Below are 22,172 nucleotides of genomic sequence, written 5' to 3' on the forward strand. Positions count from 1 at the left end.
ACGAGTTTGAGGAGTTTATTTGCCGTCCAAAATTCCCCAGATCTCAATCCAATCACGCATCTGTGGGATGTGCTGAACAAACGGTCCAATCACAACTTACAGGACTTAAAGGATCTGTTGTTAACATCTTGGCGTCAGATACCACAGCACACCTTCAGGGGACCAGTGGACTCCAATATGTCAGAACGGGACCAACACAATATGAGGCAGGTGGTCATAAAGTTATGCCTGATTGGTGTATGTGTCCCTTTGAAATGCCGAACCAGAATTCTTCAGGCCTCTAAAGTTTAGAATAAGTAGTTTACAGGAAAACAAAGTCTGTCAGACTGAGCACCAACAGATAATAATATAAGCATGACAGAAAAAGTGCATCAGTTCATTTGACCTCAAAAAAATAAATAAACTAAATAAATCGAGTAAAATCTACAACTTTCTGTTTACTCAAAGTGGCCTCATCAGACTCGCTCTGTCATTGCCCCACTTCCACGTCTTGTTTTCATGTAGCGCCATCCAGCTTGTCTGAGTGCAGTGAGGCAAATTTACACATTTTGTAAAGTGCAAACACTTTTGATCAAGAGCGAAGATGAAAGGATAAAAACAAACCAAAAAAAGAGCTGAAAGAAAGACAAAGAACTCGTTAGCGAGTTGTGAGAGCCCAAAGCTAGAGAAGACCTGATGGTGTAGAGTGATTCGACAGGCCTGTAGCTGCTGCTGAGGGCTTTTAACTGCTAGCAATTCAAAAAGTAGGTGAGAGAACAGAGTGCAGGAGGACGAAGGAGAAGCAGGTCGAGAGAGGAGAGAAAAATGGATAAAAAGGGGGATGAAGTAGACAGAAAGTTGGAGAGGCAGAATAAAATGGGGAAGAAAGTAAGAGGAAATGGATGGGAAAGAACCAGAGCAATAAGGAGATGCTGAAAGGAGCAGGTGAAGGAGGAGGGAAACAAGAAGGAAGGTAGAATGGAAAGAGAGTGAGAGGTAGCTAGTAAAAGCCTTTTCTTAGAGTAGATGTGATGATGGCAACATGATGGTGAAGAAAATGGGTCCTTTTTGGGAGACAGAATCAGTGAAACTTTAAGCTAGAGACAGAGCTGAAGAGTCCTGAAGCTTACAGAGATAAAATACTTTTATCAGCGTACACAAATTTTATTCTGTCTCAGCAACAATTAATACTGATTAACGTCCTGATTGTAGGCATGTTGGGTACATAAAACACGAGCATATTTAACCAATCAGCATTATTCAGCACTCCAAACACTCCAGCCCTCTGCCTGAGCCTGATCCCAGGGAGAGGGCACTTCCTGTTAAAAGGGTGTTCTTCCTTCACACTGTCACCATGAGCTCACAGAGAGGGTCTTTACAGAGTATAATTGCCTTGAGAGACCTGCCGTATGAAATGGTGCTAAATAAATAAATCACATTGGATTAAACTGGCTGAAGTGCCACTAGTCATCGCATTTCCCAGTGAGGCAGCAGAGCTCTTCAAACTCTCATGATGATCTGTTTTGTCTAATTGTTAATTTTCAAAAGAGCTTAATCACATTAAAATGCTGTTTACACGTGCATGGATGGATGCCCAAACAGCATTTTAATTATAATTCCTAATAGTAAGCAAAGAATGCACAAGAATCTTTAGTGAACCTGTCACCAATGACAGAGAAAGTGTCATGTGCTCCAGGGCAGGATGCCAGCGCTCATTTGCACCACATTTTGTCTCATTTGGGGACCTAGAGATGACTCTTTAATCTTTATTTTGGTCTCTGGATTCAATAAAACAGAATATAACACACAGAATATAAAATAGAGGCACGTCAAAATGAAACAAAATATAGCAAAAGAAAGAATTTATGAACAAACTACAAATAACATGTTAAATATTAGCTAAGTACCAGTATCTATGATGCAGTTCATGCATTTCGGTGGATATCAGAGCAGCTAGACAGACCTGCAAAAAGCCACAAATGATGAAAATAACAAAGACAGAAGGAAATGAGGAAAACTCCAGGACGACACAGAGCAAGGACCTAAATCTGAAAGCAGCCCCTTCAGTGGAGCTCTGAGAGCAGCCAGGAACATGTAGGAGGAACCAGGAGAGGGAGGGAGGCCACGATAGCACAATGCCTCAGTGTAGACCCTCAGCGCGGCCTCCAAACAGGGCACAATGACTGCACTGTCAGCAGGCCGTCTCCTGCACTTTCATAGGTCTCCCTGACACCAGGCCCCTCTCCTTTTTCAATAACCAGCACAACAACCTTTTCACGGGCCGAGGCAACGGTTTGCTCCTCGACCGCCGAGCTGAAAGAGACCATTCTGCGCTCAACGGCCGCTGGCTGAGATTGTTTTTTTGTCTTGGCATTTTTTTCATTCCACAACTAACATGCTATGAGAGAATGGGAGATTATCACCGTTTGGCTACTCGCCAGACCTCGGGGCATTTTCTCGTTGCTAATGGCTTATGGATAGAGCTACAGAAAACCGGAAAACCGCGGGGGTTGAAAACATTATTGTGCATTCAAGGCAACAAAGTGCAGAGTTCAGCAATTTCTGCATAAATGGACGGAGCCAGCATCCATTCAGGAAAATAAAAGAAAGAAGCAAAGTGTGGGATGAATGATTCAAACCAGCGATTCCACATCAATGATTCATTGATAGCACGGGAATGTGTTTTTAAAAATTCAAACAGGTCGAACACTTTAGAAAGAAGGCATCCATTCTTAAACACACAAAGACGGGGCTTGTGCCGGTGAAGCCCTCCTTCAAGGAGATCAAAGCCAAAACACGAAACTGGAGATGGGCTTTCATTCATGGAGCATGTCGGCTTTCCAAGGAAGAGATTTGACATTCTGGCTGCAGCCATTAGCCAACTGGAGCAGCTCAGATCCAGCACTGTTGCAGCCTACTGTTGTTACTGGTTTGGTGTAACCATAGCTGCTGCTTGCAAACTTCAGTCATTCATAAATACTAGGCGCAGGGGTCAAATATGATCAGCAGCAGTGCTGTGCAGTGGATCAAAAACCATGGCTGAATAATTAACTCAAAAATGTGACACATCACAAGCGCACTTAAAAATGACTGCTCAATCTGAAATGCAAATATTACATTTCATACATTTTATTTAAAAGCAGGTTTTTTTTTCCATAACTGTGTCAATGTTTTCACTAGCGCTCATTCAGTTGGGCATAGGTCAGTTTGTTTGAAGTCTGAGGTTCTGCCCGGCACAGAAACTAAAACAGTGCTGTGAATACATTAGCAGCAAACTGTGGAAGCTTGTTTGCTCCAATGGAAAAACAAATTGTGATCCATAACTCGAAATCTGGAATTATGCAACTTAAATCTCGAGAAAACAACTTGAAATGTCAAATTAATAAGTCACAATCTCGAGAAAATGCGGAAGGCACCAGCTGTCCAACAGTTCATCGTGAACAGATTGAGTCCATACCTCTTATATTGTTATCGTTGGCTTGAAGGCATTCAAAGCTGAAAAACCTGTGATTTTGCCATTTTGGTATTGAATTAGTTCAGGTCAAAACTAACATCTTAACAGACCAAAGTGACAAAAAGTAACACCATATAGTCACAAAACTCTGTTTCCTGACAGTTAAAAATCAGTGTTTCTACAGTGACCCTGAGAGGTCAAACCCACTGAAACTTAAGGAAACGACAGCAAATAGAAAAATGCTGCTAAAGCTCACAGAACACAACCAAAGTCAAATAAAACACAACACGTTAACTATTCGCTGTTTACTGTTAGCTTGTTATTTTCTCCACAAAAACACTTCTGTTGTGTTTTAGGGTGGTTTTTTGAGTGTTTTTTTCTATTTCCATACTGTTTTATTCACCTTCCACTGTGTTTTGTGTGCTTTTGCAGTGTTTCTCTGTTTACTGATGTTTTTTAAGTTGCAGTGCATTTGACCTCTCAGGGCCACCATAGTTTTCAGCAATCATTCTTTGAAAAGAGCGATTGCTGCCTTGGTGTATCATGTCCACAAAGCAACAAGCTTTGCTTTTCTTCTCACACATGCTATTTACTACCAACTTAAAGTGTTCCTTCAACCTTGAGTCATTAGTCATTGTTGGGTATATGCCGTCTCACACTCCACTCTGGAGGAGAACTTTCAAAGTTATCTTCAGGTGCAAGCAAGTTGTGTGTTGAGGAACAACAACAAACTACACTGATGCAAATTATAGGACTATTTTTCTTCTGAGGTGTTATTAATATGCTCTTAAACATGAAAACATGATCCAGCCTTTATAAGGACCTTTTAGTTTGACTGAAACTGTTTACCTGACCTGGCATGACTCCAGGATATATGATGCACAGGAATGAATAGAAAAAAAACATCATTTCATTTTTCACTGTATCTGAAGACCCAATTCAAAAAACCTGTTTTCATTTCATCGTTCAGAGTTACTCTGTCCTTGAGCATTGTCTTTAAGATGAATGAGATACTTCAGTGGAGTGTCCGTGTGCGTGAAGAGGCTGAAGTGTCCTCGAGCAAGACACTGTATCACTGGCAGCTTCACCATCCTGACCTCTGACCTCCCCGTGGAGGGTTGTGAGCACAAAAGCAATTTCCCCACAATGATCACTAATGCATCACATTACCATCCTATAAATGGGAAAAGCTATAATGTGTCATAATTTGTGTCATCCATCATGTTGTCAGAGAGGGAGTGGTTGCTGTTTCTGCCAGAGAGAGTGGCTGTCTATTGATTTAATCAACAACTGGAGGCTTATGTTGAGTTTTTCCTTTTTCTACTTTGTATTACACTGTAACCTCACATTCTTATTTTCTGTCACTTTCTTATTTTTTTTTATTAACCAATTGTGCTTTTTTTCCCTCCATCTATGGCTCAGGTAGTAGAGCGGGTCATCTACTAATCAGAAGGTCATCGATCCTCGACTTCCCCGGTCCACATGCCGAATTATCCTCAGGTATGATACTGAAACTCAAGTTGCCCCCAATGCATTCATTGGAGAGTGTGTGTGTGTGTGTGTGTGTGTGTGTGTGTGTGTGTGTGTGTGTGTGTGTGTGTGTTAGAAAGTGCTTAGGCATAGATAAATGTGTTTGTTTACCTGAAGCCTAACCATGGCCAAAGTTCCACATAATTAGATCAGTGCATGTATGAGTAATCTTAACCTTCAGAGCGATCTGTTTGAGACAGTCGTCTCGACTCGGTCATTTGTAATGATGACAGCACGAGCACATATCTCTAATGTGGTCATGTCAGACAAGCAGCACTGACTGCAAGCACCGAATTCATCCGACTGATTTCAAAACCTTCTGTTTGCGTGTGCAGCCAATTAGAGGAAAGCTGTTTAGAAGGGAGGAGGAGCCAAAAAAGCATGAGCATCATTTTGAAGTGCACGTCGTTCAAAGCTACACAAGCAGAGTCTAATAAGAATCAGAGATGAGCATATTAGGTTCATTTTCATGTTTTTATATTTTACTTCAGTTTCATTTTTTAGTCTCTTTACATCAGATTTCAGTGTAGTTTATTCCTTATTTGCATTTTTTAATTTGTATTTTTTACTTTCCATTTGCTATGCTTCAGTTTTTGCCCATTATTGATGTATTTATTTATTTATGCGTGTTCTGGGTTAATCCTCCGATTGTTAATAGTGAAACACGCTGCACAGAAACACATGATCGCAAAATAAAGAATAAAGTATTAAAGACAGAAGAAACTCAGGGAAATACTCCCATCTCCATATCTGCCTCCAGATTATGCTGCTGTTGTTGTTGTTGTTGTTTCCATGACCCGCTTTCCACTCGCAGGCTTTGGCCTCAAATCTTAAGAGACTGTAATGTTTTTCTTCCCCTGTTTTCATGTGTGTTTACATCCCCCGTCACTCTGTAGAGAGCAAAGTGACAAACCCATTTTGTTAAGCAGTCTTTTATAAATATATCTTATTTGACTTAAAAAAAAGAAAAGAAACGAGCTCTGAAAGGCTCCCGACTGCAATAAATGGCATAGTTATCTGAACTCCTCTGTGGGTCTGAGACCAAATGCAGCGCATTATCGCAGAGCCCAGAACAGGCTTTACCAACGCCTAGCAAACTGCAACCAGATGACTTGAGCTCACCTAACCACAGAACCTGGGAGGGGGTGACTTGTGGGGGGGGTTACATCCCCTTAATCACCAAACAGCTGCCTCTATAGGAGAGCTATAAAGCTTCAAGATGGCACCTAAAACCAACATTAACTGAAAGAGTTTTAAAAACAGAGCCATAGGAAACCAATTTCCCCCACTACCAAACAAAGTGGGGGGAAAAAGCCCCTCAGCTTTTCTCCCTGTTGCAGAAAACCCATTAAATTCGTCTGAAAGGATCAGTGTGGATCAGTCCCGTGAATGCATGTCACGAAAGGAGTGGGGGGTGGTGAGCAACCGCTAAGGGACAAATCCTGGCAGACAAGGTGCATTGCTGAAGAAAAAAAAGAAATACGGTAAATCCCACAGGAGTCGAGGGGAAAAGAAAAAAAAAGGATAACAGAAGACTGAACATCTGTCCTCCTGTCGCAGGTGATTATTTTGGGGCGAGCGGAGTCGGGATGAGGCAGTTTCTCCTCCTTGTTCCAGGAAAACAAAAAGCCGAGTCTGACCTCGGTGGCAGACGCGGAGCGGCTGGTGCCGATCAGACCTGAGCAAACACTCTCCCATCCATCTCGCCTTGATTCAATTGAGCATCTGTTGTTTGCATTCCAGATTATTTAATGGTGTGAGGGAGTGAAAGAGGAGGCTGAGCAGATCCAAACAAAAGTAAATATGGATCCATGTTCTTTAGCCGTTAGCACGGTTACATGATTATGACAGGTGAGAGCGTTAACGTGAGTAGGTTAAATTACAATTAATTCACTATCCACACAATGTTTTTGGAAGAGAGCCTCCCACAGATGACATAGTGGCTGGCACAACAGCTGTTCGCGTCAAGAGATCTTTTTTTAGCTGCTTAAAATGCTTACAAGATAATACACACACACACACACACACACACTCACATACTCAAAAAAGGTAGGAATCTTAGGTAAATCATTGAGAGTTCTGGGAAATGTATGACGAGCACGAAACGTATATCAGTATCAGTGATCACTGATATGTATCAATATCATTTTTTTAAAGATCATAATGTAGAAAAAGATGCCGGTGTAGTGGTGCAGTTGTATATTGCGTCCACGACAAGGGTTCCAGCTCCAGTGTTTACACATGCACACTGCAGCACATGTAGCAGAGAAGCATCACAGCTGAGCCGGCCTTCAGAGGGGCCTCTGTGGTTGGCAAACGCAGTCGTCAGAGGCTGTAAATGGCTGTTTACTGCCAGGAATCAGTGTGGTCTGTGGGCACCACATGAATCATTTTTTTTCAGGCAGAATCAAGTCATAGCTGGAGCATAACTGAGCGATTAAATCAGTAACCCAATCATTTTAATCTTCACTGTGATTCTAGCATATTGGGGAAACATGAAAATGCTTTGTTACTCTGATTCTACGTGAATAAATACTGAACCATTCAACAAACGTTTGGTAATGATAAATCTGTGGGATGGATTTGTGTCATATAAAAATGAGTCTTGTAACAGGTCGACAGAGCTCGGATCTAAACTTTCTGGAGTCAGCCTGAGAAAAGGTGAAGCAAGAGAAGACACTGACAAGCTGTAAATCTACAGAAGCAGACCTGTAGTGAGTTTTTCAAAGGTTGCCAAATCCCTCGAGAAAGAAACAGTACTGCTTAAAAGGCAAATATTAATTTGATTTAAGTTCCTTCTATGTGCACTCTGCTTTAAAAGCCAGAATCTCAGAGGTCCATTAAGAAGTGGGCAGTTTGCTGATAGGTTTCAGTAATTGTTGTTTTAATGTTTTTGCTCATATTATGATGACATAATTGTATGTTATACCCATTCTGACTGTTGCACCTGCTCACTATTAGAAACCAGGTTTTCCACCAACCTTTTTCCCAGAGTACTGAGTGGCATGCTGAGGCTGAGCTGAGTTTGGGCGGGTCTTCGGTTGCGTCCGGCCAGCTTGGCGGCTGGCCTCTCCTTCTTTGGGGACTCAGCCTTGCGAGCTGGGCTGGCGCAGGGCTTGACGTTGAGGTCCTTAAGGACGTCGTAGTTGATCTTGGAGGAGATCCTCTTCTGCTCCAGCATCTTCTCAATGGCCTCGTCAGCCGTGTTAGCTCGGATCGGGGGATGTTTCTTATTGGGGCCCCTTGGCTGTCGGGATTTCAAACAAAACTAAAGCTTAACATCGTCTCTCATAAAAACAAGGACACTTTATAATCTGCAAAACAGTAAAAAGCAAAAAGTATTTTCTTCCAGATTAACCAGCTATGTGTGGGCTGTAATTTGGCTTAGCTACATGCTTATATGAGCAAGCTAAGACACTTATCTTATGCAGATTTAGGTTTAGCAGGAATTACTGTAATGTATTAGTATGCTAACATTGACTAAAAAGGTCTTTACACACCGGGCGAATAATATTTGTGTGAATATTTCACACATTAAAAATAACGGTCTTCAGGGCTGGTAAATAGAGTATAAAGGATGTACAAAATGTCGTCATGGCTACCAGTCAAATTGTTGTTTGATTTCCAATTAGTGCACAGGAGTGAACCAACACCGTTACCCCTAGACCTGTACTGCTGGGGTGAAAAATTCAAAGCTACAGGTTGTTGCTTAAAGGGCTCATTAGTCATTACTCGCTCAGCAGAAACGACTTTTCCTGGAGGCCCAAATTAAAGTTTTGTCCTGGATAGGACCGCATATATTCAAAACAAGTCCTGATCAATCACTTCACCAAATGTATTCCAGTTCTATGAACCAGACAAAGCTCAAATGTTATCTGAAAACAGTTTGTCTTTATATTAAAGCATTTGGGTCCCATGGAGGATTTGCCCTCTAAAAGTAAGACTAAAGAACAGCTTTTCAGGCAAATATAAAACCCAACATGTTTCTGTACAAATGCAGTTTATTCTCAATAAGACACCAGATTGAGGTTATCACCCAGCTTCAGTTACTCTGCATTAACCTTGACCCCCTCTCTAAATGATGACATAGATCAGCAGAGATTTCCTTGATTTAAAACTTTTAAAAACAGACTTTTAAACAAGTTTCTTTACACACTTGATGTGATCAGTTGAACTCAAAGCCCCTCTTCTCCATTCAGCAGCTAATCAACACAGAATATTAACGGTTACCAAATGAGAAACAAAGGATGCTCAAATCCTTTGTGCATCAACACGATGTTCTTCCTGTTGTTTATTCAGCCACTTATTTGTCAGTGATGTGACAGTTTGCTGCTGGTTGGATAAGAGCTGTCGGGAGGCTGCGTGTCTCATTAGATCTGTTCCACTGCAGTTAATCCAGCTAGTTAAAACCAGTGAACAGATGTTGGGTCTAACAAAGGGCCTGTGCTGAGCCAAAACCAGTAATGGCAAATGAGAGGAAACCAGTTCCACAGGACTTACTGCCCGTCTGTCTGTGTTTAGTCTCAGTCTGGCTCACAGTACCACTCACTGTCCATCTCACTTTGCAGTTTTTAATGCATCGACTCTACTTCAGTCATTTATCGCTAAAGACTGACAGGTTCAAGCTCTTCACTGCACAGAATGTGATGCTTTTGACTGGTTTAAGCACTGAAAAATTGGCTTTTGGAGTATTGGTCAGACTCTAGTGATACTTAATTACATTACCTCGGGCACTAACATATCCCCCTTCCTCAACTTTTGCATTTTAATGTATTTTTATTCACTGTTCCTCTTACATGTAAAACCTACAGAAAATAATTCAGATTGAATAAATTACTGCTTGAATGATTATGTGCCTGCACAGAATCATTAAACCTGATGGGCAGGTTTAATGACTGCATGCAGATTACACACAGTACTGAGGTACTGACATATTATATGTATATGGTTGAGAGTCAAAAGGTGCTTCAAAAATAAAATGAAATGTGCCGAAGCTGACAGAATGTTGCTGAAGAATAACTACACATGGGGTAAGTTTGCAGGGGTCCATCCTGTTTTCTGATTTGTATCTTTTTAGCAGAACTTAAAAATACAAATTAATATCTCACTGTTTACATTTGAGATTTGATGTCACACAAAACTGTTTACATGCATCTTTATCTGATCATTTCAGCGTTGCGTGCAGTTGGGCATTAAGGCCTGAGAGTTTGAGGCACTTATTACAAGCCTGCAGGAGTTCTCCTGAGGTATGTGGGACTCGCATTACTAAAACTTTATAGGAGAACACTTTGCTTATTTCCAGCCACACAACTTTACTACTTTTATTCCTCAACTTTACTAGAGTTTGTTTGCATGATTCACAGTTCAAAATAATCTGTATATTAATCTATAATAATCTATATAACAACAATAATAATAATAATAATAACGACAATCTGTATTTACCTTATTCTGAAAGGAGCCAAATTAGCTTCCTTCCCCCTCGATTTAAATCCCATTTTGTTCTGATTGGCTGTCCCTTGTAAACAGAAGCTTTATGAGGGGCTGCCAATCAGTGGGTGGGGCTTCTCAGAGCCAGAGCTGTGCATATTTTGGCTGACCATGTTCAGTGACACCACACAGATCAACAAGCCCCCTTTTTGCCTTCGGAACAACTCAACAAACCCCTGCACCACCAGCAGCATGAACTGTTAATACAAGGCAGGATGGATCAGTGCTTTCATGTTGTTTAACTCTGACCAGGAAACATTTTCCTGTTGCTCATTTTTGGTTCTGTGCCAGCTGTAGACTCAGTTTCCTGTTCTCAGCTGACAGGAATGGCACACTGTGTGCTCTTCTGCCATTGCTGCCCATCTGCTCTTCTGCATACCTTTGTTTCTGTCAGCTCAATGCAGTCTGGCCAGTCTTCTCTGACCTCTGGCATCTGCAAGAAAACTGCTGCTCACAGGATAGTTTCTCTTTTTCAACCATTTCCTGTGAATTCTGCTGCAGGGGAAAATCCTAGACGACATGGGCTTCTGAAATACTCTGAGCAGTCTGTGCAGCATCAACAATTATGCTGCTTTTAATCGCTTTTGCTCCTAATTGTGATCCTGAAGTTTGAATTCCAGCAGGTCCTCTTCACCTTCCCTACATGCCAAAATGCACCGAGTTGCTTCCATATGATTGGCTTATTACATATTTGTACTGTCAGTTGAACAGGTATACCTAATAAAGTGACCTGTGAATATGTGTGACAGGGAATATGGGTGGTCTAATGCTGTTATTTAAACATATCCTCCTGCAAAACGACTCAGGCAAACTACTATATGTGGTACTTTTCAGGTGTTTTTTCTTCTTACGGGTCTGAAACATTTTGTCAAAAGAACAATCTGAGACATTTCAAGCACAATGAGTCTAGCGCACAGACCGATAGCTGAAGCAGAAGAATGAGCGGCTTTTTGACAGGATTGTGTAGGGTGCAGATTTCAAGTAGATAAGCGGTCAAAGTTGAGGCAGCTGCTGGTTGGACAACTGGGAGATATGAACAGATCATGCGGCATCAGATGTGACCGGTGCTTTTACGGCTGACAAATTGTGTTACGGCCCATTTGGCCGTTTTCTGTCTGACTGATCAACTCTCACCCTGCCCGACCACAAGAAAAAAAAAGAAAAAAGAAAAAAAAATGCTGTCTGACCATTTACCGCCTCAGACAAACTTTCTGTCATCCTGGCGAGCTCAAACAAAAATGCCCGCCCTTATCTCACAGTTTTTCAGACCGTCTGCTGTTACCTTTCTCTCTTTGTAGATCCCGAGCGCCTTCTCCTTCGCTATCTTGGCTTCCTTCTCTGAAAGAAAATAAAAGAAACAGTCTGAGCATACAAACTTGTAGATAGTGCACATAAATATGACACAACCTGAACGCTCAGGTTCATTTGGAGGTTTAGCTCTGTTTGGCTGATAGAGAACTAAAAGTAGGAGGCAGATTCTGGGACAAACCAACCAATGAATACAATGAGCATTAACTTCACCACTGAAACACTAAGATCATGTTGCATACTCAAAGTACCTTTCTGCTCTTTGAGGTAGGTGGAGTTTTCTGCCATCCAGAGTGCCGTCTTGATTTTGACTTCTTTGTCACTCAGCAGATACTGCAGAGGAGCAGAGGGAGAGGCAGGAGTTCACTTTACAGAGAGTTTTCCCAGTTTTTTAAAGGTAAAACAGCCTGCTGCTAACCTCTGAACTAAATCATCAGTTAACCAACCTGGTTTTTACATATTTTATCAGAAAGAAGAAAGCAACATACTGGAACATTAAAAAAAAACACAGTTTGAGTCAAACTTCTCTTTAACGATGTGCTTCCATGTTCCCACATCCCAGCGAATAACCCTGTGAATCCAGTGTTATCGTACACAACAAATTAGAGCTTGCACTCTATTGTTGAAATGACTGACCAAGCAGAGATAAACACATTACACAGCGAGGCTCACGCTTTTATTTATGTTTTTATTCATTTTGGGGCCTTTTTTGTCTTCATTTTAGAAGGATTCCTATTTTCTATATAAAGAAGAAAGTTGCTGTTTGCAGGTGATTGATGTGTAGTCGAGTTTCCTAGATGTGATTGAAATGTGCACTGCTGTTATAGACTTGATAAGCTTTGTAAAAATATAAATTGCAATAAGTTGCTTTTCTGGCCTCCAATCTAGCTTGTCTATGTTGAATTTAAGCAACCAGTCAAAAACAAGCAGAGGCGGGACTTAGAAAGACAACAAACCGGTTAATTCAACATTAGAGTCAGTGGTCTTTGCAACAAAAGAAGCCGTAGAGAAGCACGCACAATCTGATTATAAGAGCACAACAGCTGACCCTTATCACAAGGACAGCATTTTTACTTTGTTTGTTTATAAGAATAATTCTACAGTGGTTTGAATTTACTGTTAAATAGTAACATTACAGACTAAGAATAAATATCATGGTGCAGACTCTTAAATGAGGGACTGCCCTACACGTGCTCCAAGCAGGAATCAGGGAGTCTGGTTCTTTGAAATCCCACATACTTCACCTTGCAGCACAAGGACGACTTGACTCTGCTTGACTTTGTACAGAAGTAACGTTTCTAATAATTTTGTTATTGATGACTGAATAGATTATCTGTCCAATGCAAAGATTTGTCTTGTATTTCTTGTCCTTGTAGCTGCCTTACAGTTTTAAGATTTTATTTTTTAAAATTCTGAAAATGAACCATGTCCAAATTTTTAGCTAATTTTTACCAAGCTAACATGCTACATGCTAACAGGCAATAGCAGAAAACATTTGATGAGATTTTAACTCTTCTACGGGAAAAGCTAACAGAATTTTCTACATTGAGAAAGATTTTAGTGCATTCAAGGCACATTGAATGCATCTGAATCTGTAGTGTGTACGGCGTGACTGGAGCTGCATACGCAGCAGGTACGTACCAGCTCTATCTCACTGTCATTTATCCCACTCAAGTCGAGCTCCCCGCTGTCAGCAGCACCATCTGTCACAGAGACACACACCAGAATGGACACTCTTAGATTTGCTGTAACACACGTTTTTACTCCAGCTGCCCCATCCCAAAGGGCTGAAACAGGAAAAGGCAGCTTGCAAAAATAAATAAATAAATAAATAAAATCTCTTCCTTGTGGAAGATCTGTGAAGCATCTTCTATCAGGAGGAAATCGCCAAATTAAAAAAAGAAAAAAAAATATGCACTGTGACTTCTGATAAGACGCTAACAGGCTTAACTCACTTTAAGCCGATCTACCTTCACACGCTTTCTTTTCAATTACGATACGCTTTCTAGATTTCAGCACGCTTTATTTTGAAACACTGGGATGCTGAAACAGCGATTTGCATTTTTCATAAGATGGCCGAGACACGCTCCCGCTCCTACCTGTGAAGGATGTGTCGATGAAGGAAAGCGGTATCTCAAATCTTCCGGTTGCACAAAGTCCAATTTTGGAAAAGAAATTTCAAAGAAAATCTGATTGGCTTTGATAAAAGGAAACAAAAGATGACTTTTTTCTTTCTTTGGAAGAAGCGGGAGCGTGTGCCGGCTTTGACAGGAGAAGGAAACCATCAATGGAAATTCAACAGCTTTCACTCCAAAAGATTCTCCACCTTGATTAGCTGTTTTGCAACAAAGTGCAGTGTTTCTCTGGCTGCCTGCAGACATCAGACAGGCAAAGACTGAAAGGCTCGATCTGAAGAAGCAGCAAGCAAAAGGTTTATGGGAGTCATTTAACTTCTGTCAGGCTTTCTGTGTTTGACATGTTCACAGGGGCCCTTCTTTCCTGAAGTTCAAACGCCCAGTCAGCGGCAACTTCAAAGAAGAGCCACCTGAGTCCACGGGCAGCTTCCCGGCTTCATTAAGGAGAGACAGGTGCACAGACAGGCAGGGAACAGGCAGAGAAGAAGAAATACATTCATCCTCAGATAGTAAAGGGTGTGTTTGCTGCACCACTGGAGAGGTTCCGGGGGGGGGGGCTAATCTAGTCAGCTTTTTTTTTAGTTCAGTTAACAGATTGCAGCTTCCTTAAAAAAGAAACCGCTCCAGAGGAAGAGACAGGTCAGTCGCTATCTGTCGGGCCCAGCCCTCTAAGAACTTCCTCCCCATGAAGTGCGGGGCCGAGATAAGACAGAGACAAGCCCTGGGAGAGATCGGCAGCTCCGGGAGGCAGAGAGGCAGCGACACTAAGAGCTGATAACGCCAGTCCAACCCCGCAGAGAGCAGGGGGGAGGGAGCAATTACTGAGTTATTATTCAGCCGCTGCTTTGATATATCTACACTTGCTAATTTTAATCAAACCCATAAAATTGTTCTTGGTGAGAGTGCAGGAGAATCTGTGGACTGCAGGTTGACAATTTGCCTCGGTATATCAGGAAGGTAAAGCTGAAATAAGAGACATCGGGCTCTTCGATTTCACTCTCCTGCCTATTCGTCTTTTTAATGAAGATGTGAAGGGTGCAGAGCCAACAGGCAGGGATGTCACGTGAAGTCGAGGACCAATATATAACTTTATTGCTTCCAACAAGGAGATGCACATCTCCTCAGGTACAAGTAATCGGGACTCAGCCTGATGATAAATGCAGCATCTACAGCTAACTTCACAGTGAAGGACTACGCACATACAGAGAAGACTCAAAGCACTGAGGAAATTTTAACATTCAGATTTCATCCAACTGAATATCTATTAAACACTCACTTTCATTATGGCACAAGAGTGAGCCTAAACATGTGACGTTTGAAAAAAAACAAAACAAAGCTGTTTACACTGTGTTAAATAATCGGTTAAGTGAAGACCTGAGGTGAAATTCTAGGTATTAGAGGAAGTGTTCTTATAATCTGGACCTACAGAGAAAAAAAACTAATAGGAGCAGGTCATTAAAGCTTTTTTGGAAAGTACTATTTTGTTGTACAAGACCACAGAACATGCACCAGCTTCTCAGATATATAATTTAAGGTCTTCTCTCTCTGGCACAAAAAGCTATGACCTGTCGAGGTACAGATACAGGACGTCAGGGTCCTGTTGGGCAGGCTGGCATTTAGACATAGGCAGTAGTTTCTGCAGGTTTAGCTTCCTGGAGCCATTCATGAGCAGTTCCTGCAGTGTGTCGGGGTGCACCATCCTGCAGGAGGTGGTGCCTGAATCTAAAAACCAAGTAATGTGCAATTAATAGATTATGAACAAGGTTTTACTACCCAAATATCTCAAACACTCTGTTCAGTTAAGCCAACAATCTTTTTATTTGCTTGACGCTGCTGATGTCAGAGAAAGGCACACTGAAACCTTTACAGAATGAAACAACAAACAAAATCCTCTTTTAAGAAACGTTGAAGCATTATGAATTTGTTCCTGGTTTCAATCGTACAACCGACTAGCTGAACTTGTCATTCAGTGTTTATTTGTGAAAACAGATCAACACTTTTTCATACAAGATAAAAATCTGATAAAACCTGAAGAATCTCAAAATGACTGAATGAAAAAACAAAACATGTGCTTTATGTTACTTTGAAGGTCTAATGATGAATTTAGAATAAGTAGTAGGATACCATAAACGCATGATGGTCAGGCTGGGCTAAATAAGCACTAAATCCAAGCCCCTTTAATGAGATTATCTCATTATTACACAGAAGACAAAATAATTTAAGCCATCTGGCCCTCATCAGTGGAAATTCAGTGGAAACTGCTGAAGGCCAGAAACATTTTGTGTCACTATGAATAAGAAGTGGTGGATTACATCACCTCATTAGAGTGTGAGTGTGAGAGTGTGTGTGTGTGTGTGTGTGTGTGTGTGTGTGTGTGTGTGTGTGTGTGTGTGTGTGTGTGTGTGTGTGTGTGTGTGTGTTGGGGGGGGGGGGGGACTCGCAGCACATTCACAAAACTTCCAAATCCTAAAGGAAAACAGAAATCACCTCCCTGATGACCTTGTGCATGCGGAGAAACTACTTTTCTCTTCCTGTCCAGGCTGACAGAAGCCTGAGGTCTTTTGGCAGCAGCTCAGTAGCTCAGAGATGCAGCCCTGCCTGCATATCAGCGCTGAGGAGGAAAAAGAACCAAAAAAGAAAACACACACACAATTTCCCAAACAAACCCTACTCTTGACAATGTGGTAATAAATTCTTTTAAATGGTAAAATGGTAAATGGCCTGTATTTGTATAGCGCTTTACTTAGTCCTTAAGGACCCCAAAGCGCTTTACACGTTCAGTCATCCACCCATTCACACACTTTTAAGACAAAGGGGAAGCACTAATGGAGGGAAAAGCAGGGAAACAGGCAGTCATGGCTAAAATCATTCTGAGATCTGGACTTTGAGTGGCTTATATAATATTTTTATCATATAATATTTTTAAATAATATTTTTTATTTGTATTTGTAACACACAGCTTACAGTGAATTGTGTCGATATTTAAAGCAGAAAAGAAGTCAGTACTGAAATGGACTGACACCGCCTGTGTTTAGAAAGTAGCAAAGCTCTCGTAAATCACCCGTGAAACTAACCGCACCTCTGAGCGCTGTTTGAGGATTGAGCTCAAACACTATTTTGGCCCGTTTAGTGCTACGTAAGGTCAGAGAGAACCCCACCCAGCTGCCCTTTAAACTTCTGTTTGCTAGAAGCAGCCAATCGCATGAAGGTTGGCTTAAAGGGCGGGCCTTTATTTGAACAATGGATATAGACACTGTGACATCACCAGTTTTTGGATTGTAGCCTCATCTGGTCTTTAAGTGATTACGTTTGAAGCCCCGAAAAAAAGGCAGTGACCACTGTCGGCCTCTCTCGGTTTTTATTACCACTATTCATTTTAAAGCTCAGAAAAAAGTTAGCGTTCATCCTCCAGGTTCACTGTGTTTATATTATGCTAACCATAGCTGTGTAGCTATCCACCACGTAGCACATCATTATATACCAGCTAGCCCACCTTCAGTAACCCTACAAACGTCACTGCTGTTTAGTTTTCTGTCTTCATTTATGTCAGAAGTGATAGCAGAGCTGTACGTTTTAATTATTAATCATCTTTAGATTATATCATCTTTAGATGGAAACTAGCAAGCTAACTCCCTGCTAACTAAAATTTATAAATTGTGTTTTCATGGATGCCTGGATGTTAAACTTAATTGTTACACCTGGTAGAGCAGCCACACTGATCATTTTATTGAAGATGAAAGAATTTAGACAGTTTTTAACTCTCAGTGATGCCGCAGTGTTTGTTTGACTTTGGGACCTGAAGCAAAGTTTGGACCTGGAAACGGCTAATGATGTCAGACTTAAAGACCGGGTCGAGCCTCAGCATTTTAGCTGCAACACCCAGAGAGTTAAGTTCCAAGTTATCAGCTAAAATCAACAAGCTTGTTTAGCAAGTTGCATCCATGAACTTGCACACATACAGAAACACAATCTGCTAATTAGTGCTAAGCTAAACGCTAACTAGACACACTGTAACGTAGAGTAGGTCAGCTTTGAGTGTGGCCAGAGAGCCATCGTTGAGAGGTCCAGACAACACCACGTGAGGATACAATCAGACCAATGTCAACTCTGAGGTGAGTAAACTGAAGCAACTACCAGCTTCAGCAAAGGATACTGTTGAACGACATATGACATGATAAAGACACAAGAGGGTTAACTAGACATCTGGAACTTTTAAAGCCCCCTAGCAACCAACTACCATCTACAAGGCAAAGTCCTTTTATCTGGATGGATAGATGGATGGGCTTTAGTCATTCAGGTCCCAACAGTCATGTGACCTTGATAGGTGACTCCAGAACAAGAGCAGGAATGCCTCGTCTTGGCATTAAATTTCACTTCAGTATTCACTGTGCATGAACACGAGGGATGGCTCATCACTACATAAACAATGTGATTTAACTGGCTCCAGCCCACATATGATATATTTTACTCGCTAAGCTCCTTTATCTGGCATCACAGTAAGGACACTTATTTGCTCACAGCTGTAGGTTCAACAGCTGTCTGAGAAGATGCCAAATTCAATTTCTTTTCAGGCATACAGCTAGCCTGAAGATAAATCGAAGAGAAAACAAAAATCACTCACAGGAAGGTGTTGTTCAACCAGTCTAGTCCACCGCAAGCTGTTAACCCTATCACCCTGTTCTCTCGTGGCCCTCACAGCCAGGTAACCTGACCCAACGTATACTCCTCAACCCCTCCCCTACTGCTTCAGAATTACCCCCTAATACTATCCCCTTCTTGGCCGTCTCCCACATATCACAGTGTCCCGGGTGGCAGCAGGCCTGTCTGATGTGGTCAGGAGAAAAAGATGCTTCACCGCAGAGGACCTCTAATACGAAAGAAGAGAGAATAAAAGAACACAAAGAAACTGAGAAAATGTGCCCCGCAGGAGTGAACGCTAACAGGTGAAGTAGACAGCCTTTTGAAGATGGTGAAGGAGGCAGAGAACAAGAGATTTAAAGGGGGGTGGGGGGGCTCGTGAGTGAGCCAAGCAGAAAAAGTAAGACATAATGCCGCCGCTGAGGATCCTTCTTTTTCTTAGTGTCCACAAATCCCAGAAAAAGACCAGAACCAACAACGTGTTTAAGCTGTCTCTCAATGCTTCCTGCCTCCCTGTGCTCCCACCTCCAAAACCGCTGGATCCCACTGAAGACATAAAGCTTTAAAAACACCTCGCACATATAGAGTTTCATTTGTAAACATGCTTTACAATTTCCTGAACAAGTTAGCCCCTGTAGTTTTAGGCTAAAATAGGAGGCAATGTGCATTTACTGGGGCACATCTGAAGTAAATGGAACCTGTTCCAGCTGCATCGGTTAGTAAAAACCAGCTTTTATTAATTACAGCCACTGAAATCCCACAAACGTTAAACTGAGGCTTGGTTTTCAGCGTTTAACTCAATTTATAATCAATCAAAACTCGATGACTCAGTTCTGTAGCTGTGGCCACTAAAACTCGTGGCCTTCCTCCAGCTCCACACTGAGTAGAAATGTTACCTGTACATGCTAATTTGAGAGTTCCCACTGTGCAGGTGTCTTCAGGCAGGAATAATGCAGTCCCAGCCTGGTACTGAGCAGAGTTAAGCTAGATTTATGTCTGAACTGCGTGTCAGATAGCTTTGGAAACTCCCTTCCTCCACAGCTTTTAGATGTTGGATATGGCGTATCAGTGTCGCTCCTTTTATCTGCAACTTTCTGAAAGAGATGATCCCACATCCAACGCTCTGCTACTTTTCCTCCAGAGCTCTCGTTTCTTTGTTGCTCAGCCATTCGTAGCACAAATACAACCCAAACAACCCTTTGAGTTTGACCCCAGAACGAGATGAGGGGGGAAAAAAAGTGTGTGCATGCATCTTTCAACAATATTGTGTATCCCTCCTCCTCCTCCCTCCTCTGCACTTCTTCATTACTTTTACCAAACACATTTGATTTCTGACCGGGCTGATCAGCATGTTTAAAGGAAATTACCTCAGTCTGCTCTGTCCATGCCTCAGCTTATCTTCAGAAATCACATTAACATTCAAATATTTATTTTAGCTTGTCCTCCTGTTACTTACTGAACTATAATCTGGCACAAGTGACATTTGTCATCCCAAGCGATCAAAGCAATAATCAGGCCAGGCTCAAAAAGATAAATGTTGTGCTTTGGTCTTTGCAATTTTTTTTAAAACAGGGGGAGGGGTGGTGAAAAGTTTTGAGATGTATTCCAAACAGGAAACCGATTAGATTGCAGCCCTACCCTTCAACACCGCGGCTCGTTTCTGATTTTAACGGTTTTTTTGGCCAATGATGAAATTACATTGTGCAGAAGTGAAAAACAAAAACAGTGGCTAACTTGAGGAATCTTTCAAATGATCAGATGTTTAACTTTTAGTTTTCCACTGTTAGAGTCAAGGGATTCCCAAAAAGTTGGGATGTTTTGTAAAAATCAAATAAAAAACAGAAAACAGTGATCTCCAGATCTCTCGTTTATAAGACATTTTCTCATCGTCGTGCTGGCTGAAAATTAAACGCAGCTTTATAATGCTTTAAATCAGGCTTGGCCAACTCCAGGCCTCGAGGGCCGGTGTCCTGCAGGTTTTAGATCTCACCCTGGGTCTACACACCTGAATCACATGATTAGTTCATTACCAGGCCTCTGGAGAACTTCAGGACATATTGAGGAAGTAATTTAGCCACTTAAATAGCCGTCCTGGATCAAGGACACATCTTGATCCTTGATCCACCCCTGCTTTAAACCCACGTCTTTTTCCTTCTGATGACCAGCAGGGGGCAGCAACTTTGGTCTTTCGGTATATAAATTCTATTGGAAAGTACTTTGTTTCCCTTAATTCATGACCTCAGTAAGCACTTTCCTGATGTGCTCACAGTCACACTCTTAAACTTCAACTCCTACATCGAACAGCACGTTTACTTTGTACATTATGATCTCATCAGTGTCTAGAAAAACAATAAAGAGGGTCTGCTTTAGGGTGGGGCCTACTTGTGGTTGAGAAATCAAATATTCCCCGTATTTGTGACGTCTCGTTTCAGAAAGCTAAGGTGGCAAGACCCACAAAGTCAGCGCAAGTCCTCACAAACCACTTTGTCCACATTCATCTACAAAAGACAGCAATCAGTCTGTGCTTCTGTCTCCGGTTTGGCAGCATGTGGTCTAAAGTACATTTCTCTACAAGTAGAATAAAGCATATCTAACTGACAGGTGAAGGAGTTATTTTTCTACCCCATGGGGGCCGATAAGTCAAATCTGGCTTTGGATAAGCATACTTGTTAGTAGGAACAACTAAATGTTGGTGTTGACTTCTGTATAGTGAGTCCAAATCATGACTCACGCACAACCATATAGTTCATTTTTCTCAAGAAAGTCAAACTATACTGATCCTAATGGAAATTTTGACAGCAGGACATTTTGGTTGATAACATTTGTTGACATTAAGAGAAATGGAAACCCCCCAGCTTTACTCTCACAAAGAGATGATAAACAGCAGATGGAAAGGCCAAAGAGAGCAAGAGACACTGAAGTCGTAACAAGGGGAGAAAAATGAGAAAAGCAGGGAGATAAAGACAAAAAGAGGCGGAGCAGGGAAGATTAAGAGAGAAAGAATGAGCTAGGTAGGACATTGAGAGACAAACAGACTGATGGAGAAAAATCAGCAGGAGGGAGGACAAGAAGGAATGAGAGGACAGCAGCTGGGAGACCTAAAAGACAAAAGAGGCAGAGAGAAAAGACTGAAGACAGTAAAATATGAGTTAAGACGGAAAGAAAAGTTAGGATAGAGAGACAGAGAAAAGGGAGGCTTAAGAGGAGTTCAGTGATCTTTCTCTAATCCTGAGCTGTATTTCATTTAGGCCTGATCTGACAGAAATGACACAGACAGAGAAGACGAAGGGAGAGCGGGGATAAAAATGGAGGGGAAAAAAGCCACGCTGGCTAAATTAAAAGGAAGCACCAGTCTGCTGACTCCTCCACACCTCATGTCCTCTCCCCCTCCCTCCTCTACCTCCCTCCCCTTCTGGAAAAAAAAAAGACAAAAAAAAAAAAAACAAAGACTGAGTGTGTGTGATCTAAGGGATGAATGGGGCTGTGTAGCCTCGGTGCTGCAGGATCACCCATCATCCACACTTCAAACGCAGCCCACATTATCCAGACTCTCAGCTCTTGATGTCAGCAACAATCCTGATCCACTCCTACATACCCAAACCCTTCGACCTGCGCCCAGCTCGGCCACGGGGGCCGCA

The 22,172-nt window shown here is 41.8% G+C and overlaps 1 protein-coding gene across 1 annotated transcript in view; it reads right to left on the reverse strand.

Moving 5' to 3' along the window:
- Positions 1-22,172, reverse strand: part of brf1a (BRF1 RNA polymerase III transcription initiation factor subunit a) — a 133,711-nt gene that overhangs the window by 39,618 nt on the left and 71,921 nt on the right. Inside the window, exons 13-16 of the mRNA XM_063500293.1 lie at positions 13,403-13,464; positions 12,013-12,094; positions 11,736-11,791; positions 7,945-8,210 (exon numbers count right to left, since the gene is read on the reverse strand). Of these exons, the coding sequence (XP_063356363.1) occupies positions 7,945-8,210; positions 11,736-11,791; positions 12,013-12,094; positions 13,403-13,464 (466 nt within the window). The remainder of the gene's footprint in view (positions 1-7,944; positions 8,211-11,735; positions 11,792-12,012; positions 12,095-13,402; positions 13,465-22,172) is intronic.

This window comes from Pelmatolapia mariae, linkage group LG16_19 (genome assembly GCF_036321145.2).
Source record: "Pelmatolapia mariae isolate MD_Pm_ZW linkage group LG16_19, Pm_UMD_F_2, whole genome shotgun sequence".
Taxonomy (NCBI): Eukaryota; Metazoa; Chordata; class Actinopteri; order Cichliformes; family Cichlidae; genus Pelmatolapia; species Pelmatolapia mariae.